The sequence below is a fragment of the Uloborus diversus genome, chromosome 2, assembly GCF_026930045.1.
Source record: "Uloborus diversus isolate 005 chromosome 2, Udiv.v.3.1, whole genome shotgun sequence".
Taxonomy (NCBI): Eukaryota; Metazoa; Arthropoda; class Arachnida; order Araneae; family Uloboridae; genus Uloborus; species Uloborus diversus.
Window position 1 is genome coordinate 139,860,357 of NC_072732.1, and position 27,005 is coordinate 139,887,361.

General features: G+C 33.5%; 1 protein-coding gene across 1 annotated transcript; it reads right to left on the bottom strand.

Moving 5' to 3' along the window:
* Positions 1-247: 247 nt before the first annotated feature.
* On the bottom strand, positions 248-25,611 carry LOC129216570 (neural cell adhesion molecule 1-A-like). The gene is made up of 6 exons (XM_054850785.1): positions 25,496-25,611; positions 12,683-12,964; positions 12,035-12,213; positions 5,382-5,511; positions 2,567-2,704; positions 248-405 (listed from the first exon to the last, which is right to left on the bottom strand). Exons 1-6 carry the CDS (start codon positions 25,584-25,586, stop codon positions 248-250), a joined length of 978 nt encoding a protein of 325 aa, XP_054706760.1. The 5' UTR covers positions 25,587-25,611.
* Positions 25,612-27,005: the final 1,394 nt, after the last annotated feature.

Genomic DNA, 27,005 nt, shown 5'->3' on the forward strand with positions numbered 1-27,005 from the left:
CTCTTTTCGTGAGGCATTATTCATTAAAAAAAATCATTTTAAGTCCATGTTATGAAATTTCAAAATCACCCTGAATCGTAAACATCTTAAACCAACAATATCAATGTTAGAAATATAAAACTGAAGAATATAAAAGTAACTATTAATTTTGTGATAAAATGAATTCATAAAATAACCATATGATTTACAAAACTACAGGACATGAGGAAAAAAAAACACACACATACACACACACAGGATACCTTGTTCACACTCTGGACGGTTGGATCACAGTGTTATTATTCATCCTGAAGGTTTGCTCTGTGTTGTCATTGTAATCGGCATGATCAAGGAGGTAGCTCTGCTCCAGATCTATTTCAAACCCAGGATTTGCAATTATTCGAGGTAGATTTTCTTCATGAGGAACTACATGAGACCACAGAAGAAAAGAAAAAAAAAGAAGAAAATTAAAATGAAAATAAATCAACCCAGTTTTATTTTTCTTGTTAATCCATCAATGTCCAATGTTATATTTAAAGAGCAGTTCTACTCCACATTCGTTCGCAAAAGGTTTCATTTAAATTCAATTTCTTGATTTCAGCCGTAGATGAAATTTCTAAAGGTGGTTTTCAATCACTCCACAACTTCTAATAATAACAGTTCTATCAAAATTTAAAATTTTAATAAAAACTATTTACAATGAAACATATTTACATATTGATGAACTTTAATAACTTTTTCTAGATATGACGAGTTATATGCAGCGCTCAAGCTTGTGTTCAGAGGGGTTCAAGATTCAAGTGTCACTAATCAGTAACATAATTATGTATCTCTAACAACGCCATTTTATCGGAACAATCAACAGGAAGTAGCATTGTGTTATGGTTCCTCTGCAACGTTCCCAGTAAAACTGATTGCTTTTCAGTGTTCCTATTTTGCAAATCTTGTCAAAAGTGAGGTATTGCAACACCACAACTGGACCTGAATGTCACTTCATTATCAGCTGTCGAATGATGTCTTAAGGTAGGCAAACACTCTAATTTTTGAAAAATATCGATTTTGAGAAATTGAGGGAGCCCTACTGCTCCTCTTTCAAAATCCGCAATTGTTTTGTAAATCGGTGAACTATTGAGAAAACTAGAAGAAATTTACTAAACTCAAATGACTGCTTATAAAGGAAATTTACTTTTTCTTTCTTGATTTTCACATAACTACATTTTCAAGTTTTATTTATGCCAAAAGCTCTATCCAAAAAAGTATTTACACTAAAGATTTGAAACTTTGCAAACATGGTACCTCAACATAAACTTAGGGGGCAAAAAGCACGTTTTTCAGGGAGAATTTTCAAACATTTACCTGTTTTCAAACATAAAATCTGTTTTTAGTTAATTATTTTGAAATTGGAGGGTCATATCACTCTCTGGTATCTAACGAAGAGACAGATACAAAAAGTTTTAAAAATTATGAAAAACTGAAATAATTGGAAATGTTAAGGAAATGGTAGTTTTTGCTAAAAATATGGCTTTTTTATTAAAAAAAATCTCATTGAATTTTTTTTTCAACAAATAAGAAGTCAAAATGTGTTATTTATGTCATATTTAATAACCGTATAAAGTTTTCGAAAGGTGCATTGAATATTGAAGAAAAAAATATTTAGGGTGTTTGCCTACCTTAAACTAATTTAAAAGAATTTGAATGGTTTTGGCCTTAAATAAATTAAGTTGGATGTTAATAAGTAAAAATCAAGGGAAAACATTTATTTTCATTTTAAAAACTTAGAAGAACAGAAGCTCATTATTTTAACTGAACTGAAAGCCATTTGAAACAACAACTCAAGCAGTGAGAAGCAAAAGGATGTAAGTGGACATTCTCAAGTTTTGAGTAAAACGTGTTTAAAGTTCCGGTTCTAGGTAGACTTTCATTGAATATTTTTTAAAAATCTTGCTGTATATCAGCACTTACCAAGGCTACTAGTACTATATCTTGCCCCAAGACAGAGGAGAGGTTTACCTACCATATGCACAGATTACCTCTAAATTTTTAGTTTTGGCACTTACATCTCTTTGCTTCTCGCTGCCTCATATACAGAATCTTGGGTCATCTGGAAAGTAAGATTTTTAGGGGCCATAAAAAGAAAAATGTAATTATCTAAAAAGATTTATCGCAAAAGATACACAATATTTCAGCTACTTTTAAACATGGTAGACCACCGAATCTTAACACTTCTCATAGGATAATTTTTTGCAGCCCACATTTGGTACCTGAATCATGTCAAAATCTTCATAAAAAAATGGCACCAACTTTTAAAAGCTCAAACTTTTCATTCAATCCCATAACTATATAGCTTTTCCGTATTCAATTGATAACTTCATTAAATGTCAGAGAAAACATTTTTAGCTTCAATTGTCTGACAAACTACGGAATGCAAGAACATATAATTGGAAAACAAATGCAGCTGATTAACATTTGACAATTGTAAAATAAAATTAAAAAATATATATAGGTTCAGGAATCAACAAATCAAACTGACATTTTTTCACCAAGATGTAGCCAATTGGTGGCATAAATAAATATCAGAAATACTCACAGTTTCCTGTTTCTCTGTAAATCAAAGCGCAACTTAAAAGAGAAAGTAGGAGGACAGTAGCAGCAACCATGCATATAGCTGCAAGCCAAGTAGTTGATCCAATATTCTCAGCATCAATAAGAATCTTTCCCAGAAGTTCTGAAAAACAAACGAATTTCTTGAAATCAAAAAAGTATATTCAGGATAATTAGTATTTAACATCATAAAAGAAATAGATAATAATTGTTATACAAGCATTCATTTAATTAATCACTTTAAATAGTCAAGAAGTTAAAATTGTAATATAAGGAGATATGATTATTAATTGTGTTCAATAAGACTATCTTGCAGATACGATATAATAGGGTTATCATTGCTTCCAGTCATTCCTACATTTAATTAAAAACCTTCTACATATTCTTCAAGGCTAGCTCTAATTAGTGAGTAATCAATACAATGTTGATGTATTATAATTGATCAATAAGAACTAATATTAAATTAAAATTTTAAAGGAAATCTAATCCTGAGGAATATCATCAAGTTATGCATTTATCGATCACTAAGATGAATCTCTCGAGTCAGAAAACATACACAGTTGATATACTTTTTTCAGGATACAAGGAGACCTCTCCAAGAGGCCCTTGTTTAGTCACCCCTGTTAGCATGGGTATCGTGGCCGGGGGGTCCAAGGGGTCCGCACCTCCCCAATATTTGAGGATCGGACACCCTCAATATTTGAGGATCGGACACCCTCAATATTTGAAAATCGGACCCCCTCGATAAGTGTCAAGATGAAATTCATTATTTTGGGAAAATTATTTTTGCTTTGAAGACTTTAAACAGTTGCATAATACATAATTTACCATGTTTAATTCATATCAAATAAAGCGAAATGACCATCGAAAAAAACAATGATCTAAAAAAAAAACAAAATAGGTGATGTGTATAGTGAACGGAAAGTCGGAAAATGAACTCGAATGACTAACCATTGCTGGGCTCTCTGTGCACACTAGCTTGCACACGCGGAAAGTCTGCGCGAAACTTGTGCCGAGAGTTCTGACTGAAGAAGGTCCGAGTCAAAGCTGCCGTGGTACCCTAGCCTTTCTACAGTCTAGGCTTGTAGCCTCCTGACTTCTTGTTTCCACTATTAAAATCAGTGCTGAAAAGGAAATGTTTTGACTCCATCAAGGACATCCAAGCACATGTCAAGGCAGTCCTTGCAGATATCCTGGAACAGGACTTCAGGGATGCCTTTGAGTCATGGAAAAGCCACTTACACCAGTGCATTGTTGCAGGAGGTGCTTATTTTTAAAACTATTAGTCAGTTGTACCAATCAGCTCAATAGATCTGTCTTTTTAAACGAAGGCTCATTACTTTTGAATCAGATCATGTATGTAGAAAAATTCCTTCTTTTGATGGTACTGACATTTTAAATCAACAAGTAAATTTTTCCAACCAAAACAGCTGAAAATAGAATTCTTGGGGTTTTAAACTAATATACCGTCAAACTTCCCTTAACGGACACTCCCAGATAGCGGACATTCCCCATTAGCGGATAATTTCTAAATCCCCAGACCTTCAAGACAGGAGTATAATGTGTTTCACTCCTCGTTAGCGGACAGTAAATCAGCCGAGTTTCATTTTATTTTTTTGTGTCTGGTAAGATTTTGCTCAGCACTGCTTTTGTGGCAAGCATGTTTTCTACTCCTTTTCGATGCTCTGAGGCTAATTAGTACCGATAAGAGGATTAACATCCCTTTTTCTCCAAAAACAGGAGCCATTCAAGTCGAACTTTTAAGTCAAACCTTATGAAAGTTTTGTTTTCATTTCATACATGAAATTTCAGTAAAAAACAGTAGAAAAAATCTTTCTCCTTTTACACAGTACCTTGCTTTATCAGTTTGCATGAAAGAGGAATTCATTCATTCAAAAAAAAAAAAAAAACTCTTGTGCAACTTAATGGTATCTCCCCGCCGCCACTAGATTTTGGGAGACGAGTGTCGGCGCCATGTCCTTTCCCTTCGGACACTGATGAGGAATCGGCACAGTATTGCTAGATTAAGTAAAAAGTAGCTGATTGGGCTACATTTTGCTACGATCTGAAACAAAAAAGGTGCTGAAATTCAACGATATTGATTCTATTGTGTTTGAGTGGTTTTGTTCAGCTAGATGAAACAATGTACAAATGCCTTCATATTTTATTTTCTCAAGAAATTCAGCGGATTATTTTTTTATGTTGTAAGTACACTTATATAAGTACTACTCATTAATTTAATTTAGAATCATACACTGTATGTGTAGGTTCAAAATTAAAATGTCATTGTAAATACAAACTCCCCAATAGCGGACACTCCCCGTTAACAGACAAAAAATTTGGTCCTGACGGTGTCCGCTATAGGGAGGTTTGACTGCAGTTAAAGACTTACAAAGACAAGACCCAGCTAAGAATATTCTCAATCAAATTCCTTTCAAAAAAAAAAAATCAAAATCGGTTCACCCATTTAGGCGATACACACAAGCTACACTCCAAACCATTTCTTTTCTGTGTTGGAAGTTAAGAAGAGAAAGAAGATAGATGAATTAGTGACTGCAATGGGAGAAAAACATAATTCATATTTTTTGGAGGAATGGCTTTAAAATTCCAAAAAGGAATGTATTTTTTTCAAAAACAACCACAATAATTTGCTGCCAAAATAACAATTTTCAATGAACATCTGCTGCATAATGGCCGTATTCTAAACGACAGCACATATTTTATATTCTAAAACAAAAGTGAAAGAATGTTGCAATATACTTTTATAACATGTTATAGAATTATGTATTGAAGAAAAATACCAGGAGGATCAATTTGCTTTGAAGTAGTAGCTTGGACGGAAACTGGTTCTCCAGAGCCTAGTTTATTATTTGCCCACATTTTGAAGGTGTATTTTGTTCCAGGTTTTAGGAGATAAACAAAGAGTTGTCGCTGAAAAAGTACAACAGTAACAACAATTTTAAAATAAATAAGTATAAGAACATATTTCAATTAAATTATAAAATTTCAAAAAGTATTTAATATCTAGATTGTCTTTGGTCCCAGTTAGTCCGTATGTATTGTATTCACTTTTTAGTCAACCATGAAAGTTGTTTTCGGCTGCTATAACACGTTTTATGATCATCCAAATGCCTGCTTTTAATATGTATGACATTATCCAAATTCTTTTTGTTGGAAAGACAAAGATGAAGAAAAGAGCAAGGGATTGTTTAGATTAAAACTTCAGGTTTCTACTAGTCTGAAATTGAAGATTTATGGCATACCTGACAACTAACTTCTTCAAGTGGCGGAAAAAAGATACATGCTTGAAAAACAGAAGATTTTTTTTAAAGATCATTTTACAAAGTTATATAAATATATAAAAAAAACTGATTGATTGTAAATGAAATGATTTGCAGAATTACATAATCAGTTTTCGAGTGTCATAAACAAGAAGTACAAAGCTCAGAAAACCAATTACGAAAAAAACTAAATTATGTGTACAGCAAAATTTCTGCAAAAGTTTTTTTTGATGGCTATTAGTTTATGTTCGTCAACTTTATTGAATCCACACTATTTTGGGACCAAGTGTTTTGCCCTATTTTTGAATTTTCTAGATTTTACATCAGATTTGTTCATAAAACTTATAATATAAAGTTAACAGCTTATCAGCATCATTTTCAGAAAAACCATAAATTCTATGTAAAAGAAAATTGATTTATTAATACAGTAGAATACTTATAAAAAAGCACACCTTAGGATCATAGGTTTTGGCATTATATAGATCATTTTACAAATTCAGAAAAAAATATTCAGAACATATCGGCATATTTACATGTTAGAATAAATTTTTAGTTCAATGTAATTTAATATATACATTGCCATTTACAAATGAGTCTGTTTCATAATCAACAGAAAATGCATTATTGTGCACTTTTGCTAGCTTCATGGTTTGCATAACAGCTGCTGCATTTTCAAGAACAATCTAGCACTTTTTCCAATGTAAACACTAATTACATTTAAAAGCTTTGAATGAAGATGTTATGAGGAAGAACTGTACCAAAGTTTAATTTGCCAAAGAATTGTTATGCTTGAATGCAAAATAAAGTACTTTTTAAAACTGAAAAACTTTTTGTTTACTTCTGAAAAGTTGTGCATTTTGTTCAGGCTTGAGTTTTATAGCTTGGTATTATAAAAATGGTAGTAAAATTGTTCACAAAAAAGTTTTTAGGTACTTTAATGTATCACTTAAAAAAAATTTCTTAAAAACGATTTTTAAATAAATGTAATTATTAAAATTAAAATAGTAAGATAAGCTCAAAATGATAATTTAATAAACAGTGTAGCAAATGGTCAGTACAGTGTACTCTTGATATCACGAAGTTGAAGGGATGACAACAAAAATTTGATACTTCAAATACTTGAGATAACAAAGTCATAACTAAAAGTTCAAGCATAAAACATATAAAATAACATTCTTCAACTTTTTGTGCAATTTGGGAAGTTTATTGGGTTTAGGGGTGTAAGTTGCCAAAATTTTCAGGACAGAAATTTTTTAGATAATAAGGGTGTGTGTTTCAAATTTAGTTTTTAAGTAAATAAAAGCATTAAATGTAGCACTTAATACTTAAAAAATGAAAAATAATTATTTTTTACAAAAAGTGTTTTAAAACAGAAAATATTAATTAACACACTGAAGAACTGCCAAGCTTTTTGAAGAAATAAAATGAGAAATTTCACTCTATTTAAGAATAATTTAGTTTCCATCACCGGATAATGAGTAGCAAATTTCTGTTAAATAGTATCATAAAATAAAATTAAATAAGAACTATAATTTTCAACTTCCTATAGATTTAGCTCACTCAGATTACTTATTACTTTTAAACTTTTCACATGTTCTCTCGCTTTCTCCCCAAAATCAACTCCGTTTCAAATTTCTTTTAAAAAGACGGAAATCTATCAAAAGACTAAAAACTTTCGCCCGTAATTGGGCTCAACAGGACCTTAATTTTGTAACATCCCTTGGCTCTAAAGCAGCAGTCTGCTACTTATGGACCACGGTTCAGCTTCGAACCTCAATCGGTCAAATATTGAACCCACGAAATTACATAGAAAGTTTTGATCATTTTTCCAATTTATTAATTGACTGGTTTCAGCCATTTATTATGTACGACTCACAGACTTTCGAGAAACTTTTGAAGAACAAATATTGCTCAAAATTAAAGGCACTTTCTTCCATTAATAAAATGCTCCCTGCATGAACCATACATGAAAAATCTTAAGTCAGCATGCATTTCTCCTATTGATTCTTGAATGCAAATATACCTTTCTATTGTATTCAATATTAATTTGCAAGTGAAAATTAAAATTACAGTAACCACTCATTATATTGCGCTTTTCGAGGTACAAAGAAAAAGTGCGATAAACCCAGGTCATTAATAATAGTTATCCATCCAACACACAAGTAAATTAGCACTTGTTCTTTTTGATATGATTTTCAAATGGTTTCGATGTAGTCCACAAAAGTACTATCACATGCAATAAAATTTAAACATGATTGAAATTTAACTAAATTTTAACATTTGAAAAAGATAAACATCAAATTGCAAATGAAGATGATCTTTCTTAGCTACCGTGAGATGAGTGCAAACATTCCAACATTCTTATTCCCAATAGACTTTCTAATCCCTTTGATTTGCTGTAGAAAGGATGTAAAAAGTAAAAGTAACCATATTGTTTCCAGAAAACTCTGTCGTTCCCTGTCCAGATCATTCTTCCTTTCTTTAATGCAAATCCCAATTTGTGCAACCAAATGCAAATCTATTTGCACTACTAAGTAGTCAGAGAAGGGCGTATGTTTTCTTCTACCTGCCGTATTTCACTCATTGTAAAGGCCTTAGTATCAATACAGAAGAAAAGGTAAGTAATTTACAAACTACCTTAAACTGAAATATATTGCGGGTATGTACATTTGGATGCTTGCTGCTGCTTTTCCAGCGAATTCAGAAGAATAGAAGCATCTGCGTTCTCTTCATTGACAAAATAAGGAAAGAGACTTTTTCTGAAGGGATAACATATGTTTTCATAAATTGTTTCAAACTTAAAGCAAGTTAATGTTTTGGGAGATTGAAGAAAAGAACCATATATCTGTATGAGCGATATAGCGAGAGGTTACTGTAAAAAAAAAAAAAAAAAACTGCAAGGTGCACGCTTCCCTCAGTGGCGGATCCAGCTGATTGTTTTGGGAGGGGCCATCCGAAATTTTTGAACAAACTCCGAACTCCCCAGAAATTTTATTAAAATGAAGTTTTAAAAACTCAATTTTCGGGATATCGAGACATTAGGTGAGGGGGTGGATTTATGAACCTCCTTCGAAAATGTTTCAAAATTTAAATTTCCGAGTAATTTTTGAAAATTAGGAAACTAAAAAGGTATTTTATCTATTTTTGATGATGTACGGAGAAAGGTCAGGTTTCGGGCGTTGACCCCAAAATACGTTTTGAAAATAAAGCTTAGAAACCAAAATATTCTGTCATTATACATTGAGAAGTTAGAAGAGGAGGGGTGCTCTTCAGCTGTCCAGCCTATAAATGCACCTTTAGCTATAATGTTTGCTTACATTAAAGGAAGTGTGAAGAATCCTTCCTTCCTCGAAATATTTTGCCTTTGAGGCTCTAAAAATTCGATTTTTAACTATATTTATACATATTTTAGAAAGGGATGGAAGATTCGTGAGCGCCTCCAAAAATCTCCTTTTAAAGCTATCATCACGATATAAACTAGGGAGGGAGGGGATCCTATCAAAAATCGTTTGTAATTGAAGTCCCAAAAAATTTGATTTAAGTTGCTTTTAAGCAAGTTAAGTGATAAGGGCTGGATAAGCTAGTTTCCTTTGACATTTTTTCCAAATAAAAAACTTAAAATGCAATTTTTTGCTACATATCAAGGCATTTGTGAAAGAGAATGGGAAAAGGGGGGTTCTCCCCCTAGTTTCGAAATTAAAGCCTTAAAAACGAAAATTTAGGCTCTCTTGTGAACAATGTACTCTGAGAACAGCAGCATTTAGAGATCGTCCAAGTGTCTGTAGTTGAAATCAAGAAATGATGTAAAAGATGGAGAAAAATTTTGGAAATAAATGTTTTGTTTTCAGGATAGGCATATAATTTATCTCCCAATTAAGGCCTATACTTCTTTTTCAGCAAAACACATGTGTTAAATTTTGATATCTTCTCATAATATTTTTTTTCTTTAAAAAATTCCTACAATCACAAGGTTTTGGGAGGGGCCATGGCCCCCATGGCCCCCCTCTAGATCCGCCCCTGGCTTCCCTGGACTTGAAAGAAAATTTTCCACAATTTCCGGACTTCACTTAAAATTATACTTGTCAACCCCTGCTCTAAAGAGTCAAAGTAACAGCAGATGTGGGTCCCAAAGCAGAATGCTACAAAATTTCTGCAGAAATTTTACAAATTTCTGCAGAAAATCTACAGAAACTGCAGATTTTCTGCAAAATCATCCAACTCAAGAAAAAATTTCGCACAAATTCTGCAGATTTCTTTAAATTAGAAGTAAATATAAAATTCTTGGAAATTACGGCAATTTGGCGAAAAGCTCGCGAGAAATGTTGAACTCGATAAGCCATTTGCAGGTACTTTAGTTTTACTTTGAACTTAAAGAAATCTGCAGAATTTGTGCAAAACTCTATCTTGAATTGGAAGATATCTGTAGAAAATTGGTAGTTTCTGCAGAAATTTCATATTCTAAATCTGAAAATATTCTGATTTTTCTAGCATTTTTAGTTCCTCTTTTTCTTATTTTTTCCAATCGATCTGCATCACTGCAATTTCCTCCATAAACGTACATTTTAGAAACATGACAACATTGAAATACATCCATTGCCGGAAGTTGCGTGTCTAGTTTGAGATTTCAATCCTGTTGCATCCTGAAAATATTGCAATTATTTACAAAGTTTTGAAGAATTTTATTATATGCTACCCTGTACTCTAACCTTGACTCATTTCATTTATTATTTTAGTAATTTATTTATTTATTATAATTGTTCCTTTATGGCATGTAAAATTAACCAAAAAAACATGGTTTGAAACGTAGGTTTGGATTTTGTATCTTTGCTCTTTCTATGCATTTTAGAAAGCATATGAAACATTTTTGGAGAATCTCAATCGGTTTAGGTTCTACAGAAATGCATAGCAACAGTAAAGTTTTAAAAACTGAAGAAAAAAACCCCCTCCAGTATGCAACAATTTTGATTTAGGGCTCCGGATTTGTGGAAAAGGTTATGTTGATTGCTCTTGTATACAATGTTTGAAGTACTTGTAGAACAATTTAGGTAAATGATTTTACGTTGCAGAACATCGTCAAGTATTCTGCTTTGGGGGATGTGGGCTTCTTTAAATTGTTCCTAAGCCATAAGAGCAATGATGAAGGATGTGAAAGATTCTTGGAAATCTCAAATTGCTTCAATGCAACAAATTGCAATTTTCTTGAAAATATTATTTTTCTTCAAAATATAATATTTTCTTAAAAACTTTTTCCACATAAAAAGGTTTTAAATGAAAAGTTGTTAAGACAAAATTATTAAAAATAGCATTAGATAAGCATGTAAAATCAAGCGGAAAAATAACTTTTCTGCATATAAGTTTTTCAAAAAATTAAAAATCGAGACATCGAGAGTAAAATGTTGTAACAAGTGAGATTTTTCATATGACAATAGTATGATAAAAATAATTATTCTTCGGAATATTTAACTTAAGATTTCATTACTTACATCCCAAAGACAATGGATTTTTGACAATTGCAGAATTTAGATGGCAAATTTGAGAGTGAACTGTATAGCAATCTCCCTGAAGCAATGGTGTCCAACCTACGGCCTGCGAGCCATGTGTGGTCTATGAAGCTGTGCTATGTAGCCTATTGTTATGTTCAATGTTACAAATCTAAAACTATGTTCAGAAAATTTCTAAAGCAACCAATAATTATCACTTGGCATTAAGAATGATTGTTGCAAATTTGGAGCATCACAGTCAGAAACTAAATAAAATTTCATATTAATAAAATACACACGTAGCAATAATAACAACGATTTTCGGTGAGTAGTTTTCTTTCGTTTTCTGTATTTTCTCATGTTATTATGAAAAAAAATTAAGTATATTTAAATTTTTTACGCGTTCTGGGATTTGGACTATAAGATTAATCTTAAAATGAGTTGGGCTCATGGGTAAATAAAGTTGGATATCACTGCTTTAAAAGATGTATTGCATTGAGGATCTTAGTGGGTGATTAGTAAGAAAGGACTGCAGGGATCTAATGGTTTTTGATAATTTACTAGGTGGGTTTTTTCTAATTATAATAAAATAAGGGTTTTACTATTGACTAGAAATCTATTGAACTTTATTTGAAGATCAACTGTAAGAACAAACATCACTGAAAAGTATAATTATGGAGAAAGAAAACTTACTGAAGCTGGGCTAATATGAAGTTGTGGAAAATGCCAAGTTGATTCATTGGTTCCTGCAGGACGATAAAGAAGAGTGAAATTTGTGATAGGATACCCTCCATCATTCTCTACATGCCACCGAACAGTAGCAAGAATGGTTGAAGGATGCACACTGACATTCTGCAATTTTGCAGGTGGAGCTAAAAAATGAAAATTTTCCAAAAAATAAGACATAAAACTAGAAACTATAATTTCAGGAAAACTAAACAGGTACATAGAGAAATTAGAAAAGTAAATGTTCAAACTGGTTTACATTTTGCTGAAAGGAAAACATGTGCCGCAGTGGCATGATGAATAAGGCGTTGAGCTTGTGAGTGGAAGTGCAGGGTTTTAATGCCAGCCGGTTGAAGATCCTTCGTGTTCACTAATAATGAATGGGGCATGCTAAATAAATTTTAGCTACCAAATCCTCAGAGTTACTGTTCCAAATCAACACCACACTGGGGGTGCTGCTACTCGACCCTGGGTCTGAGAGAGCTGTCTCGTTCCCCATCCAACAAGTTAAACATTGTGTAGTGGTAGGTGAGGGTGTAGTGTAGCTAAACCAAGGCAATTATTTCTATGTATAGAAAAACTAACATATTGTAACCAAAAGTGAAAGAAACTTACTTTTCACTAGCAACTTAGTATCTAGCCTAATGAAATCATATAAATTGCTTGCCAAGCAAGTGTAATTTCCAGAATCGCCAGGAAGAACAGCACCAGACACCAGAACATTCTTTTTCCTATTTGGATATTCCCAAGTCAAATTCTGACTTGGTAAAGTACGACCATTTCTCAGCCAAAATATTTTGGGACGAGGTTCCCCGCTCACATTGCATGACAATATAACTTCAGAACCAATATCTGCCTCTGTCAGAGAGGGTAGAGGGGAAACCACTTTTAATGCAGCTGAAAAGAAAAAGAGTTATTTTTACAGAAGCAATTAGAACTATGGAACACATTTAAATAAAAATAAACATTAGAGAAGAATCACTAAGTCCAGGACTGTTATTTGGGAGAGGAGGGTAAATTGCCTTCCTCCTTCTTGACTTGGAAAAAATAATCTTTTTACATGTAAGTGGCACAGTTTTTGTTGTTTTCCGATACAATTCGCTATAAGAATACACAATTTGTTAAGGGGTGCCCCGATGGCTGGTCACTGCGACCTAGCAAGAAATGCCTCATTGGACAAATTTTATCTGAAGAGTCAGCAAATTAGGAGATTTTTGCAAAACTATAATTTAAAAAACATATTTTATATATATATTCTAAGACAAAAAAAAAGTTGCACCATGAAGGAAGTCTTAGAATACAATGACATTTGGAAGGTATGTTAAGTGTATATGGAAGAGTAAATGATTAGAAAATGAGAACGATATAAGCAAAATTTATTGAACAACATACACAAAATGGGTAACATTCAGTATGGGGTATGGCCGCCATTATTCCGAATACAACATGCTAATCGTCTTGGTAACGAATCGTACAGGTTCTTAATGAAGTCCTGTGGTAGTCTCTCCCATGCTGCTTTAACTTTGTTACGGAGTTCTGGCAGATTTCGAGGTACGGGTGGAGTGTTGACATCTCGTCCCATGGCATCCCACACATTCTCGATTGGGGACAGGTCTGGTGAATATGCCGGCCACTCCATGCTGTCTAGGCCTTGAAGACAAGCTCTAGAGACGGCAGCAATATGGGGTCGAGCGTTGTCTTGTTGGAATAGCGGCCGAACACAGGTGCTCAGGAATGGCAAAGCAACTGGCTGCAGGATCTCTTGAACGTAACGTTGGCCGGTCAAAGCACCGTTAATGAACACTAGAGGTGATTTTGCATCATATGCAATTGCGCCCCACACCATGACACCAGGTCTCGTGGACGTATGACGCTGTACAATAAACCGTAAATCTTGGCGCTGACCACGTTGCCTCCACACGCGGATTCTATTGTCGTCTCCACCAAGACAGAAGCGGGACTCGTCAGTGAAGACTACGCGATACCATTCGACGCTCCATGTCCGTCTTGTACGGCACCATTCCAATCTTTTCCGACGATGCAATGCTGTTAATGGCAGTCGTCGTAACGGTCTACGTGAGCGCAGTCCCACGTCGTGCAGCCGTCGGCAAATGGTGCGACCACTTATTGGCTGATTGATGGAAGGTCCCACAGCCCGTTGGATGTCTGCAACTGTGCTGGTTGGATCGTTACGAGCTTGCCTTACGAGCCTCCGGTCCTCCCTCGGTACGGTTTGTCTCGGCCTCCCTGAGCCTAGTTGACGCTGATGTGTGCCTTGTTGAGTCCACTGCCGCCAAATGCGTGCAACAGTAACATCAGTGTAACCAAAGTGCTGTGCTATCCGTCGAAATGACCATCCAGCTTCTCGGAGGCCAATTATGCGATCCCTTTCGAACACTCCTGGTTGCGTAAATTGCTTGCGAACTTTATTTCGAGGCATAATCCAATGTTAAACGACGTAACTAACAAATCAGATTGAGTTAAATTAAAATTGCTGCTCTACTAGACGCCCTTATATAGCTGGTCTTGCGCTGTGCTTAGGGCCACCCTGCGCGCGTTGCATGCGCAACCCTAACCTGGAAATTTAATCATTTGCATATCTTAGGCAGAAGAACCATCCCTCCAAATTTCATTCACATCGGTCCACACCTTCCTGGCGCAACTTTTTTTTTGTCTTAGAGTGTATATATATATATATATATATATATATATATATATATATATATATATATATATATATATATATATATATATATATATATATATATATTAGGGTGTCCCAAGAAATAATGGCGAAAATTTTTTTTTTTGAAATCGAATATGCATACCCTCCGAATTTTTTCTATTCCACCTCAGAAACATGAGAAAAAAGTTTTATTGCAATAAAATAACGGGAACCCGTGCCGACTTGAGGTCAAAGTTGGACCTGAAATCCTGTTATGGCGACTACAGTGAAAAGATTGCTTAACCGTATAATTCCTTACTACACGCAACATCAATTTATTTAAAGCAGATATTTACACAACAATGTTAGATTACAAGAAACATTACTGCACATATTTTTATTTGAATGTTTGCTTTTTGCAGTCAGGATAGAGCTTCCGGTGCTCTTGAATGCAGCGTAACACAAATTGTTTTTGTTCCTCATCAGCTGTTAGCAAACCATGAGAGTTCTGCATAACTTTTACCACTCTTTCAGCTGCATCATTTACTACTCTAAGCATTGAGACAATCTTTTTCACATCAAGGAAGAAATATTATTGACCATACCATAAAAGCTGGATGAATTTTTGTAGAGCAGCTTTTGAGATAATTGAGTCCACATTTTCGTACACTTGTTTCAAAAAACAGAAATCTTTTCTGGGTGCTTTGACTGCCAAAATGCAATGAAGTCATGGTTTCATGTATATTGTCACTAAAAACAAGCAGACATCAAACAATGCTTCACTTTCCTTCGTATCTAATTTTAGTTGTGAAGTAAACAGTAAGAGTTTTAGGGAGTAAATCGCTCGAGCCATCCATCGAGCTTGGTGCATGGCTCCTGGTGGTCTCATTTTAAATTCATTTTCTGTATTTCCAACTAAAAATATGATAGGCAGTTCTATCAACTCTTGATAATCAGCCCTGATCGTAATATTAGTAAGTTCAGCATGGTAAAAGCAGGGTTGGCTTTCTGCCGGCAGAAACTGGTTTCTGCCCTGCCGGTGGCAGAAACTGGTTATAACCGGTAAAAACCGGCAGAAACTGGCAAAAACTAAAAAGCATCTTTATTAATTCAAGTAATTACAAAATGATATTTGTTTAAGTAAACTAAAAAATGTAATTCTATTTCATCATTATAAAAAATAAAACTCATTGCTCTTGATTTAGTTTGACAGAAAGAGAACTGTTTAACTGCAGATGCTCGTAACATTTGTATTAATCTAAAGGACGAGAATCTTAAGGACACTTAAGAAAAAGAAGTGACATACAGATTTAAACAGGTAATTACTGGTTGTTATTTGCTAGCTTATACGTGTCATCTAAAATGCTTGGGATTAAAATTATCATTTGCTCAAGAAGAAAATGCCAGAATTTTACTTGCCGATAGTAGCCTCGATTTTATACCTAATATCACAGATTTACAAAACAAATTGACCCTATTTCCCAAAACTTATTTTTCCAGTCTAATTTTAAAACCACCCCAGTTACTATATAGTAGATCATTTTATTTAAAAAATATATACAATTGATGAAAGTTTCATGAATCTTTGCTGTATCCTTGATGGCATTGCCATTTAGTTCTTCTTTTGTGAGAGTATTCTGTTATTTCTCCTCTATTCATATTAAATTAAGAAATCATTTATATTTTCAATTCACCTTTTCTTACAGACAGCTGCAGAGGGCAAAAAACATAATTTTTGATTTTTAAGGATATTGTAATTATATTGTGGTCTTAACATTTCATTATTTTCCTGTGCTAAATTCCTATTGGGTATCAAAAATTTCTTTTATGTCATTTTTTGAGTTTTTGCCGGTTTCTGCCACAAATGTGGCAGAAAAGGGTTTTTGCCATGCCAGTTTTAACCGGTTTCTACCAGTGGTTTTAACCACCTTGGCAGAAACTTGCCAATCCTGGGTAAAAGCCAAGTAAATTTTCCAAATTTGGGTGCAGTTCAGAACAACTCCGCAGCTCCTCCATAGCACTGTATTTTAGTGGGGTAGATCAGTTCATACATATGAAGGAGTCAAGCAAAGGAGAAAGCATTTCGCTATCAATTGTTTTTCTCAAGAAAAGCGCAAGAACCACTTAAAGGACCTGTTTTGGAAGCTGCAGTATCACAACAGAGAGTTTTAACTTTGTCTTCGAGATTCCAATCTACAACTGCCTTTCAAACAGCCTGTGTTTGTTTTTTTCCTGTAGAATTATTCAGTTTAGACTCGGCAATGAGTTGTTCAGTCACATCCATATGAAATAACTATAGATAAACGATCCTCTTTTGATTTTTGAGCACTTAAAGCAGGCAACAGTCTCATATCCCAAGGTAAAGTCACTACATATGGTACCTCGTACTGAAAACCAATTTTTATTCTTTCTCCGTGCTCCTTCCGCTTTTCGGTTCGAATTCTTTGAATTGAAGATTTACCCATGGAAAATTCATCAATGTTACACCCAAGTGCGTCAATAGTAGTGTCAAGAATAAACACATAATCTCGTATACTTGGACACCTGTCCAATGGAGCAACTGACTTTGCAGTAATAAAATCGCTCCTCATTACATATTTACGTGTTTCAGGTTCTGATAATACTTGTTCCGGGTTCTGGAATACTTGTTCCAGGTTCTAATATACTTGTTCCAGGTTCTGATAAACTTGTTCCAGGTTCTGATAAACTTATTCCAGGTATTGATTTATATGCTTCAGGGAAATCTTCAGAATTAATATTTTCACTAAAGCTCAAAGAGGAATCTTCTTGTACAGGTTCATACAATTCCGAGGATGTTGAAGCGGAATCGTATTTAATGCGCCTGTTTTCTTCTTTGACAGCTCAAAGTCGAGCCCTATCCTCTTTGTCGGCCAATTTTTTATCCGCTCCATCTAAAGTGACTACTTCGGCCGGGCTCTCTTTGGAGTTGCAAGAAAATCCCACCTTCCTCTATTTTGATTAACCGAAGTGCATCAGCATGTGCAATATTGAATAAATTGTTTAAATTACTCTCAAATTCTTTTTGGCCCTGCCTGAATACTTCTTGCAGTTTCTTTGCATTTTTTTTTTTTTTTTTTGTAAGTCTCTCCAAATTTGATACAGGTTTTTAAGTTTATTCACACAATTTGGCAACGATTTGGTGGGAATGCGTACCTTTTCCCAAAAGATGATGCATTACGGAATAGCGAGATTTGCACTTTCACTGATGGTTAAATTTACTTCTCGAATGTCATAGAACAAAACAGACAGAACTTGTCCGTTAGAGGGAAGTTTCAAGCCCGTAATTTGATGTTTTACGCAACTCCTATTAAAAATATCTCTTTTTTGAACTTTGCAATTCCACTGCCATGCTTCGTTCCCTAAGGAAGGACTATACAGCGCTCGCTGACCGGAATGAATTCGTACTGACACGTTTGAGTTAGCAAATTGCTACGAATAAGCACCCCCCCCCCCCAACAATTTTTTTTCTTCTGTTTTCTGTGCACTATTTACAGCTGCTTTGAGCTTCGCAAAGTATCACGTCGCTATACACGTGCTATTTACACGTTTTAGGCCTTGAAGCGCAAGTCGGCATGGGTTTCTGTGCTTCAAATTGCATGAAACTTTTTTTACAACGGTTTTGATATAAAAGGAGAAAAATAAGAGGGTATGCGTTTTAAAAAAACGAATTTCATTTTTTTTGGGACACCCTAATATATATATATATATACAGTCGAACCTGTCTATGTCGAAACCTGCATATCTCGAATTTTTTAAATTTCCCAGCACTCTTAATTAATTTCTCATGATTTTTTCCCTGCTTTTCTCGAATACTTAGTACGTAAAACCTCTATTTCTCGAAGTTGAGATTTCGCTGCTACGGAAATTTGAAGTGCAACCTTGTTATCTTTTCATGGTTTAAAGAACATAAAAAGGCAGGAGATGAGCCCTAGAATAATGGAGGAGAATATAGAAATAATGGAGGAGAATACCCAGCCTCGGGGTTGGGGAGAGGGGGAGGGGACAGACAGTGAATGCAAGATGTAAACACTGACTGGCCCACAATACTACGAGGGTTGGAGAGATGAAACATGTCTCTTCAAGTTGACAAACTGGACATGTGGTGCTATTATTTCTCCTGCACAGGAAAACAGGGTAAGGGAAACAGTAGGGGCAAGAAGGAAGAATCAAAAGAATTCTTCGTTATCGTTTTCCTTGAAATTGCTGTACCTCGTGCCTATTCGTGGAAGAAGACCAGAGTTCTTGAATGTGAAATTGTGTTCAGTGTGTTTTTTTTCTTGTTGCTCTTCTGAGATTTTTACACTGCTGTGTTATTCCTGAGTGTTTTTAGCCAAATATGGCGTCTGTGAAAAGAAAATTGAATGCTCTTCCTATAGAAGAGAAAAGAAAAATTTTGGACTTTCTGGATTAAAACCCTCTGATGAAAAAAGTTGACGTTGCTAAGAAATTTAATATCCCACCAAGCACTCTATCCACAATAATAAAAAACAAAACTTCGTTGGAGACGGACAATAAGAAAATGTACTTTTACTAATTTAGATGAATGTTTGACTTTGTGGTTTAAACAGTGTTGTGAAAAAGAAATTCCTGTCAGTGGATTGATGCTGCAAGATAAAGCTTCGGAGTTTGCAAAAAAACTTGGGTATTCCGACTTTAAAGCGAGCAATGGTTGGCTGGAGAGTTTTAAATGTAGACACGGCATTGTTTTTTGAAAGATTTGTGGCGAAAGCGCAGCAGTACCACAAAGCATTTGCGACAAATGGATAACAGATGAGCTCCCTTCACTTCTGAAAAATTTTGATCCTATTGACGTCTATAATGCTGACGAAACAGGACTTTTTTATCAATGCTTGCCAAACAAAACAGCCGTTTTTAAAGGTGAAGAATGCAGAGGAGGAAAACAGAGCAAATTAAGAGTAACTGTTCTTTTAGCTGCTAATCAAGATGGAAGTGAGAAACTTCCACCTTTGATGATTGGGCGCTCTGCTAATCCCAGATGTTTTTCTAAAATAAAACCTTTCCCGATAGCGTACAAATCAAATCAGAAAGCCTGGATGACTAGCAATATTTTCGGCGAATGGTTGAAAGGGATTGACAGATCGATGGGCTTAAAAAAAAGAAAGATTTTACTTTTTATTGACAATTGTGCTGCACATACAAACTGCCACCTCTAAAGAATGTTAGTGTTGAGTTTCTGCCGGCAAACACCACTTCAAAACTGCAACCCCTTGACCAAGGGGTAATACGAAGTTTTAAAGCGAGTTACAGGAAAGAGCTTGTGAAAAAGTTATTGAGAGTCATTGACGAAGGAAACACCGTTCAAAAAAACCCACGTCTTAGATGCGATGAGAATGATAGATTACGCTTGGAGAAATGTCACCGCTGAAACTATCAAGAACAGTTTTATTAAAGCCGGATTCGGAGAAAAAATACCTAGGCAAGAGGAAGTGCAAGAAAATTGAAGACTTTGACATTGAACTTCAAGATTCAGATTGGATGGAAATTAAAAGAAGCATGGAAGTAGATGTTTCATTTGAAGATTTTGTAAACGTGGATGATTCTGTGGCACTTGTGGTGTCTTTACGGACGAAGAGATCATTAAAGAAGTTCAGGTCAATTCCGAAGACGACGATGATGAAACAGAACCGACAGAAATTCCCAAAGTCAATAAAAAAGATGCTGAAAAAGCAATTGAAACTCTTAGAAACTTTCTTGAATCACAGGACGGTATTAGTGAGGAAGGTTTTACAGCCATTGCAAAATTAAAAAGAATTGTAGATGAAACGAAAACTGTCAATCATCAAACTTTATTAACAGCTTTTTTCATTGAGGTATGTACATGGTATTGCATTAAATCATAATGAATTGTTCATTTAATTAATGTGTTTATTTATTTTATTTTCAGTATATTATATTTCTATTCAGTTCACTGACAGTGTACGCATTGCTTGAACAACTTATAGTCGCTAGATTAAAATATAAAAATCAAAACCTCCATATCTCGAAACCTGAATTTCTCCAATTTTTTTTCTGAACTCTCGACATTCGAGATAGACAGGTTCGACTGTATATACATCAATAGAACAATAAACAGACAAGGTTACAACACAGATAAATGACAGAGATGAAGCCAGTAAGTACTCTTCAGCAGTGGAAATTTCATCCTATGGTCGAAAGACCAAAATTTTAACACTAAAACTAAGAATAGGATGTCCAATTCCAAAAAAGTAAATGTCTTACTTAACACATGTATGATTTTCACTGTAACCGTCTTACTAGTCACATGTATGATTTTTTCTAGAGTAAGCCAATGTTTGAACTCCAGTTTAAGGTTTTTTTTTGAGAATTAGGTTTTTCGGTCGACCCAGATTGTCTTTGGAACTGTTTTTATGGATGACACACTTATTTATTTAGTTTTTATATTTATGGGCTTCATTTTGTTTTTATTTTTATCGACTGGCACGGAAATGATCCCAATGGACGCGGATTTTACTTTTACACCCAGACACATAAGTAAGACTTTTGATTTTTGCTGGCGGTACGGTGGAGGGACATTATTGATAGGCTTGGCTTCTAATGCCCGAGACGAAACCCCAGTGCTTAGCTTTAGGTCCTAATTCCAAAAATCTGCATTCATTTTTCACATGTGGTGCTTTTGGCCAATGTATTCCTGAATGTTGACTTTTTCGGAATTGGACATCCTATTCTTAGTTTTAGTATTAAAATTTTTGGTCTTTCGATCATAGGATGAAGTTTCCACTGCTGAAGAGTACTGGCTTCATCTCTGTCATTTATCTGCATTGTAACCTTGTCTGTTTATTGTTCTATTGATGTTTATATTTACCTGGCTTATTTGTTTGGCTGCTTTGCGCATCTTTGGGCTTCTGGTTTATGGTATTCTAATTGTTTCCTATTTAATGCGTTTTTATAATATATATATATACATATATATATATATACAGACTTAGATAAAATGAAAAGCTTTCTGTGAGCACAAATCCTAACTGGAAAATTTTCTGCAAATAATTATTTTGTTCAACTCACCCTTGAATAGAAAATTAAATTTATTTTATATTCAAATATGAAAGAGACAAAAAAAAAAGGCTTTAAATCATTTATTTATTTATTTATTTATTTTTGCAATAACATATACAGTCGGACCTCCATATATCGAAGTAGCAAATTTCCGGGAAAAAAATTCGATATATAGAAATTTCGATACATAGAAACAATCTTATATTATCATAAAAATCTCTTAAAACATTAAAATTAATGCTAATTTTCGTGCATGAAACCCAATATCTAATTTATACGAGCATCGGATTAAACGAAAGTTAATAATTGGAAAATTAACAGAAATTACATTTTTGCACCTTCATTCTTCGGCAGTTCAACTTGATTCGCCACAAGAGGGGATTTTCGTTTTGACAATGTAAGCGAGAGAAAAGTAAAAAATCAATCTACTTAACTTGAATGATTTTACTGAAGCTAAAAAGACTAAGAAAGATAATCAACAGACAAAAAGGATAACTTGAAACTGATTTTACAGTGTTACTGGTTACAACTAAGATTTGAAATAAACTTGAGGGAATTTAAGAACTCCAGAACGGAACAACGATCTATATCTACACACCCCTCAAACCATGATTTCTTATGAGTTTCTTAGCAACCTTTAGTAAACATAATTTTCTCCCGTAACCTTCATTTTTCAATGAGACAAACAATCTAAAGTGGAAAAACAAATCTACGAATGTCTCGAAATTTTTTTTCGATATATAGAGATTTTTTCGATATATAGAAACAATTTTTCTATGTAATGAACATAGAAATTTGCTGGGATTTCGATATATAGAAAATTTCGATATGTGGAAGTTCGATATATGGAGGCTCGACTGCAGTTTGCTTATTTCTCACCAACTGAAGAAAACTACCAAAACCATTTTTTTTTACACATGTGCTTTAAAAGGCTCTTTTAGAGAAAGGCTTTAACAGAAAGAAACTCTAGGATTTTCTTAAAAAATCCCTTTAAATTTTTTTTTTTTTTATATCAACGTTAGCAGTTTGAAAAAAAATTTCTGCAGAGCCAAAAATTTTCTGCGAACGCCGTTCGCCCGCGTTCGTCTATATTATGCAAGACTGTATATATATATATATATATATATATATATATATATATATATATATATATATATATAGCATGACACAAATTAATGTCTCTTCCCATTAGACGCTTTTGGGCAATTCCATGAAAAAGAATTATAAAATTATAAAGAAAATTTTCATAAAAGGGCAGTTCTCAAAAGGTGGGAACAAAAAAGTTAACTTTGAGCAATTTCAAAAATTTTCGAATTTGACATCAATTTTGATTTTATTCTATAGTATGCATACCTACAACACAATATATGAACATGAAAAGACAGCAGGTATTTGTAAAAATTGTTAATTAGCAAATTAAATCAGCAATCTGTAGGTAACAGATTTTGGACATTGTTTTCCTGTAGGTAACGGATTTTGGACATCATCATAACGTAAGTTTCACCATTTTTGACAATTGTTAATCTGATTTTTAACTTTTCCAATGAAAATTTTATTTACTACTTTTTAAATTTTGCAATTTAATAATAAAGAGGATATTAATGAAATACTTGAATGGCTATACATGCTGCTCCTTACATTTAATAAAGTTTTGGAATGATTTTGAAGAAATTGATGCAAAGTTAAAAAAAAAGCTTCAAATTAAAAATAATACAATTGTAAAAAGTGACATCAGTTTTAATAATGAATATTTTTTCTAATGTCATAAGAATTAAAATGATGTCTAAAAAATTACTGAAGAAAGAAATTCGTATTTCTATTTGGAGATCGTTAAATTATGTTTCCAAAAGAAAGAAGAGAAAAAGAATTCTAAAATAATAAAAGCGGGGAAAAAAAAAAAATGCTAGCGCAGGTGATAAAGTCGCCAAAACTGGTACAGCTGACGATAAACTACATTTGTCAAATTGGAATTCCCCTCTGGTAACCTTTAGCTTATCGTATACTGTGTTGTCGCCAACGGAGGTTTGCTTGGCGATTTTAGCGCAAAATGGCTTTCGGTTCGATCATAAGCAGCCATGTTTCTACTGTAATTTATGTATTGTTCAATGTGTAACATATTAATTATGCAGAATACCAATGGATTAAAGAAGATAACATTATAATAATGTTTTTTATTGAGGTTAGAAGACAGTAGATCATCAAAAATTATGAATAAATGGACAGAATTATCGGCGTCAAGATCGTAACGCCATTTGGACATCTCACATGTACGTTTTAAAAAAATTATTTTTCTTCTAAGATACTGCATAAAAGCTTATGAAAACACTTTTAAACAATTAAAAATTGATTCCGAGGCTCGATAAACACTTTTAAAATGAAAACATCATATACTTAGTTCTCAAAAAATAGCATTGTAAAGATCGTAAATTTTGGACATGCATCAAATTTCAAACTTACTATTTTCTAAAATCGTTTACAAAGTGAATAATCTGTCTTTACTTTTGTTATTTGTGTAAAATATTAACAAAAAATTATTCAGTGTAGGATTCATACCTTTAAATTTTTTTTGAAACGTATGGAAATAATTTAAAAAAAATTTTCTTTAATGGTACATTTGCTCAGTTAACGTTTTGGTATGTCCAAAATTGCGCCTTTTAGCAAAGAAAATATTTTTTTAAAGGCATTTAAAGAGCATTTTTTCCATAATTTATGTCAATTCTTGTCTCTATACAGTATTATAATTTAACTCAAAAATTTTTGAGTTAATTAAAATGAAAGTTATTTGGTGTTGAAGCTTCAAAGTTGAGGTCTGTGTTTGCTCCCACCTTTTGAGAACTGCCCAAAAGTTATCTTTTTATTGTTTTTCTGAACCTAAAGTTAACGTAATATTACAAACTTGTATTTAGAAAAAACATAGTATTTTCATTCGCCCAGGATTATTATTTAAAACAGGAGAATTTTGTATGTGTGTAAGTATATTACTATTTGTGACACTTGTATCCTTTGGAACACTTAATTTTTCATAACAAAATATTTAACAGGATTTTTAGTATAAATAAAGTTATGAGGTCTCGCTGTCACACCAGTCACAAAAAAGATGCATAAGTTACCACAGCAAATGCATTCTTCCACGGAAAAACATGAAACTTTCCAAAGTTCTAATGCTTGCAGTTCTGAATAGGAGTACAATGTTTAAATTTAATCAAATTTTTATTCTCTGGAAAATTTTGGCGAGACGGGTGTGACAACCGTTAGTGACGGGTTTGACAAAATCATAGGGAGAGGTGTGACAGCATTTAGAATAGCTTTTCAAAACTTTCTAAATGACAAAAAAGATTCATATACATCATATTTCATATTTACACACACATGGAAGTCATTTTAAACAAGTATACAAATTGGATTAACGAGAGAGGAGAACATCGATTATACTGACAGTAATATGTAGGATAACATGATTGAATATTTGAAATCGAGCCGGTATATAAAATTTATTAATACACAGAAAATTTTAGTCGGTAATTAAAAACAAGGTTTCTTTATTACATATAGCAAGCAACAGTAATGCGCAATTCAAAGAAAAATCTTTAAGTTATTTCTGATAGCAAATAATATTACTTAAAATCTAGATGGATGGCATGTAATTTCATACAGAAAACAAGAGTAATAAGCTAGATCTTTTAAGAAAAAGATACACAAATATTTACCATAAGTAAATTTTAGATTGATTAAACAACACAAACAACATAAAACTCTCAATTTTAATAATTTTACACTGAACCCTATTATTGAATTCATTGTTCTGGTTTCTGTTCACTTTTTGTTTACAAATGAACAACGAGCAGGTCAAATCAACGTTGCCAGTTCTCTGAGAAAAATCTGGTAATTTACCTCATTCACTGGTAACTTTTCTCAAAAGTTTGAGAAAAGCTTTTCGTATGATGTAGGAAAAGAAAGAAAAATAATGTGTCTAATAAGTTTCTATTTACAGTTTTTGCTTGATGTTTTTTACGCGCTTAAATTTTTATGACGTCATATTAATCCCCGGCTGATTGCAGTAGTGGAGTGTGGGATTGCTGCTGCTGCTAGTTGCAGACGATAAAGCTTTTTCGACTGCATCGGACGGGAGGTGTGTTTCTGTTGTGTGAATGTTTTTATTATTAAAAGATTCCTAACATGTTTGTTAGCGTCAAGTTTTTCAACTGTAAAATGTGACCTATCTTCTCAGTACGGTAAGTTCTTCTAAAAACAGTAGAATATTTTAATAATTTCGCATGTACTCATTTTTAAAGGGCTGAAAACATTCTTAATCAGATGCTCTTTAGATATGATAAAGTTTTATGTTCTCTGGAGATGTTGAATCAACTTTTTGAATTAGTTACATTGCAAAGAAAAATTTAAATTTTTAAAAACATTTTTGACAAACTTTTTTATTGGAGTGTTTTTATTTAGAAATAAACGTTATCGCTAAAATATATGATTATGTCAATTCAGATTGTTTTCCTTTTGGAAACAGCTGTTTTGGAATTATTTATTTTCTGTTTTGTAACAGTATTCAATTATTATGATAAATAATGATGCATGCACGATTTTTTAAAATATAAACACAGAAAAGATCACCGGCAATGGGCATTGGGCCCAACTGAACTGGTCTTAGTCAAAATGTGAGCTTCACATAAAGTACATTTACTTATAAGGGAATGCACTTATTGAGAAATGTTATGTCTTTGTCATGAACGAGATTTTTCTAGTAGTGACACGCAGGCGAGGGGCGAGGGGGGAGAAGGGACACCTGTTGACCGGAGGCCGAAAGATTTTTTTTGAAATAAGGGGTGAAAAGAAGGGATGCAGACGTGAACAGTATGGAGGGAGTCCGTTAAAGTCATTTGTGATGGGTCCCAAAATTTCTGTGCATGTTCCTGGTTACACTTTTAACACATTGATCTGCTATGATTTTCCTAAAAGCAGAAATAATTGACGAGTTTTAGAGCAAGGTCTTAATGTTGTCTTCAGTTTTTTAAAAATATTTTTGATTGCTGGGTCACACGAATTAAAACAATTTCTTTAATTTCCATTTTTTATGACTGAAATTGCTTGAATGATTTGAAATGCATTCTGAGGCAAAACAATTTTTTTTTTAAATATAAACTTTACACTCAACTTGGTTTTTGTTCATGTCATGTATCTAATTTTGTTTTTTATTCTTTGATTTTAATT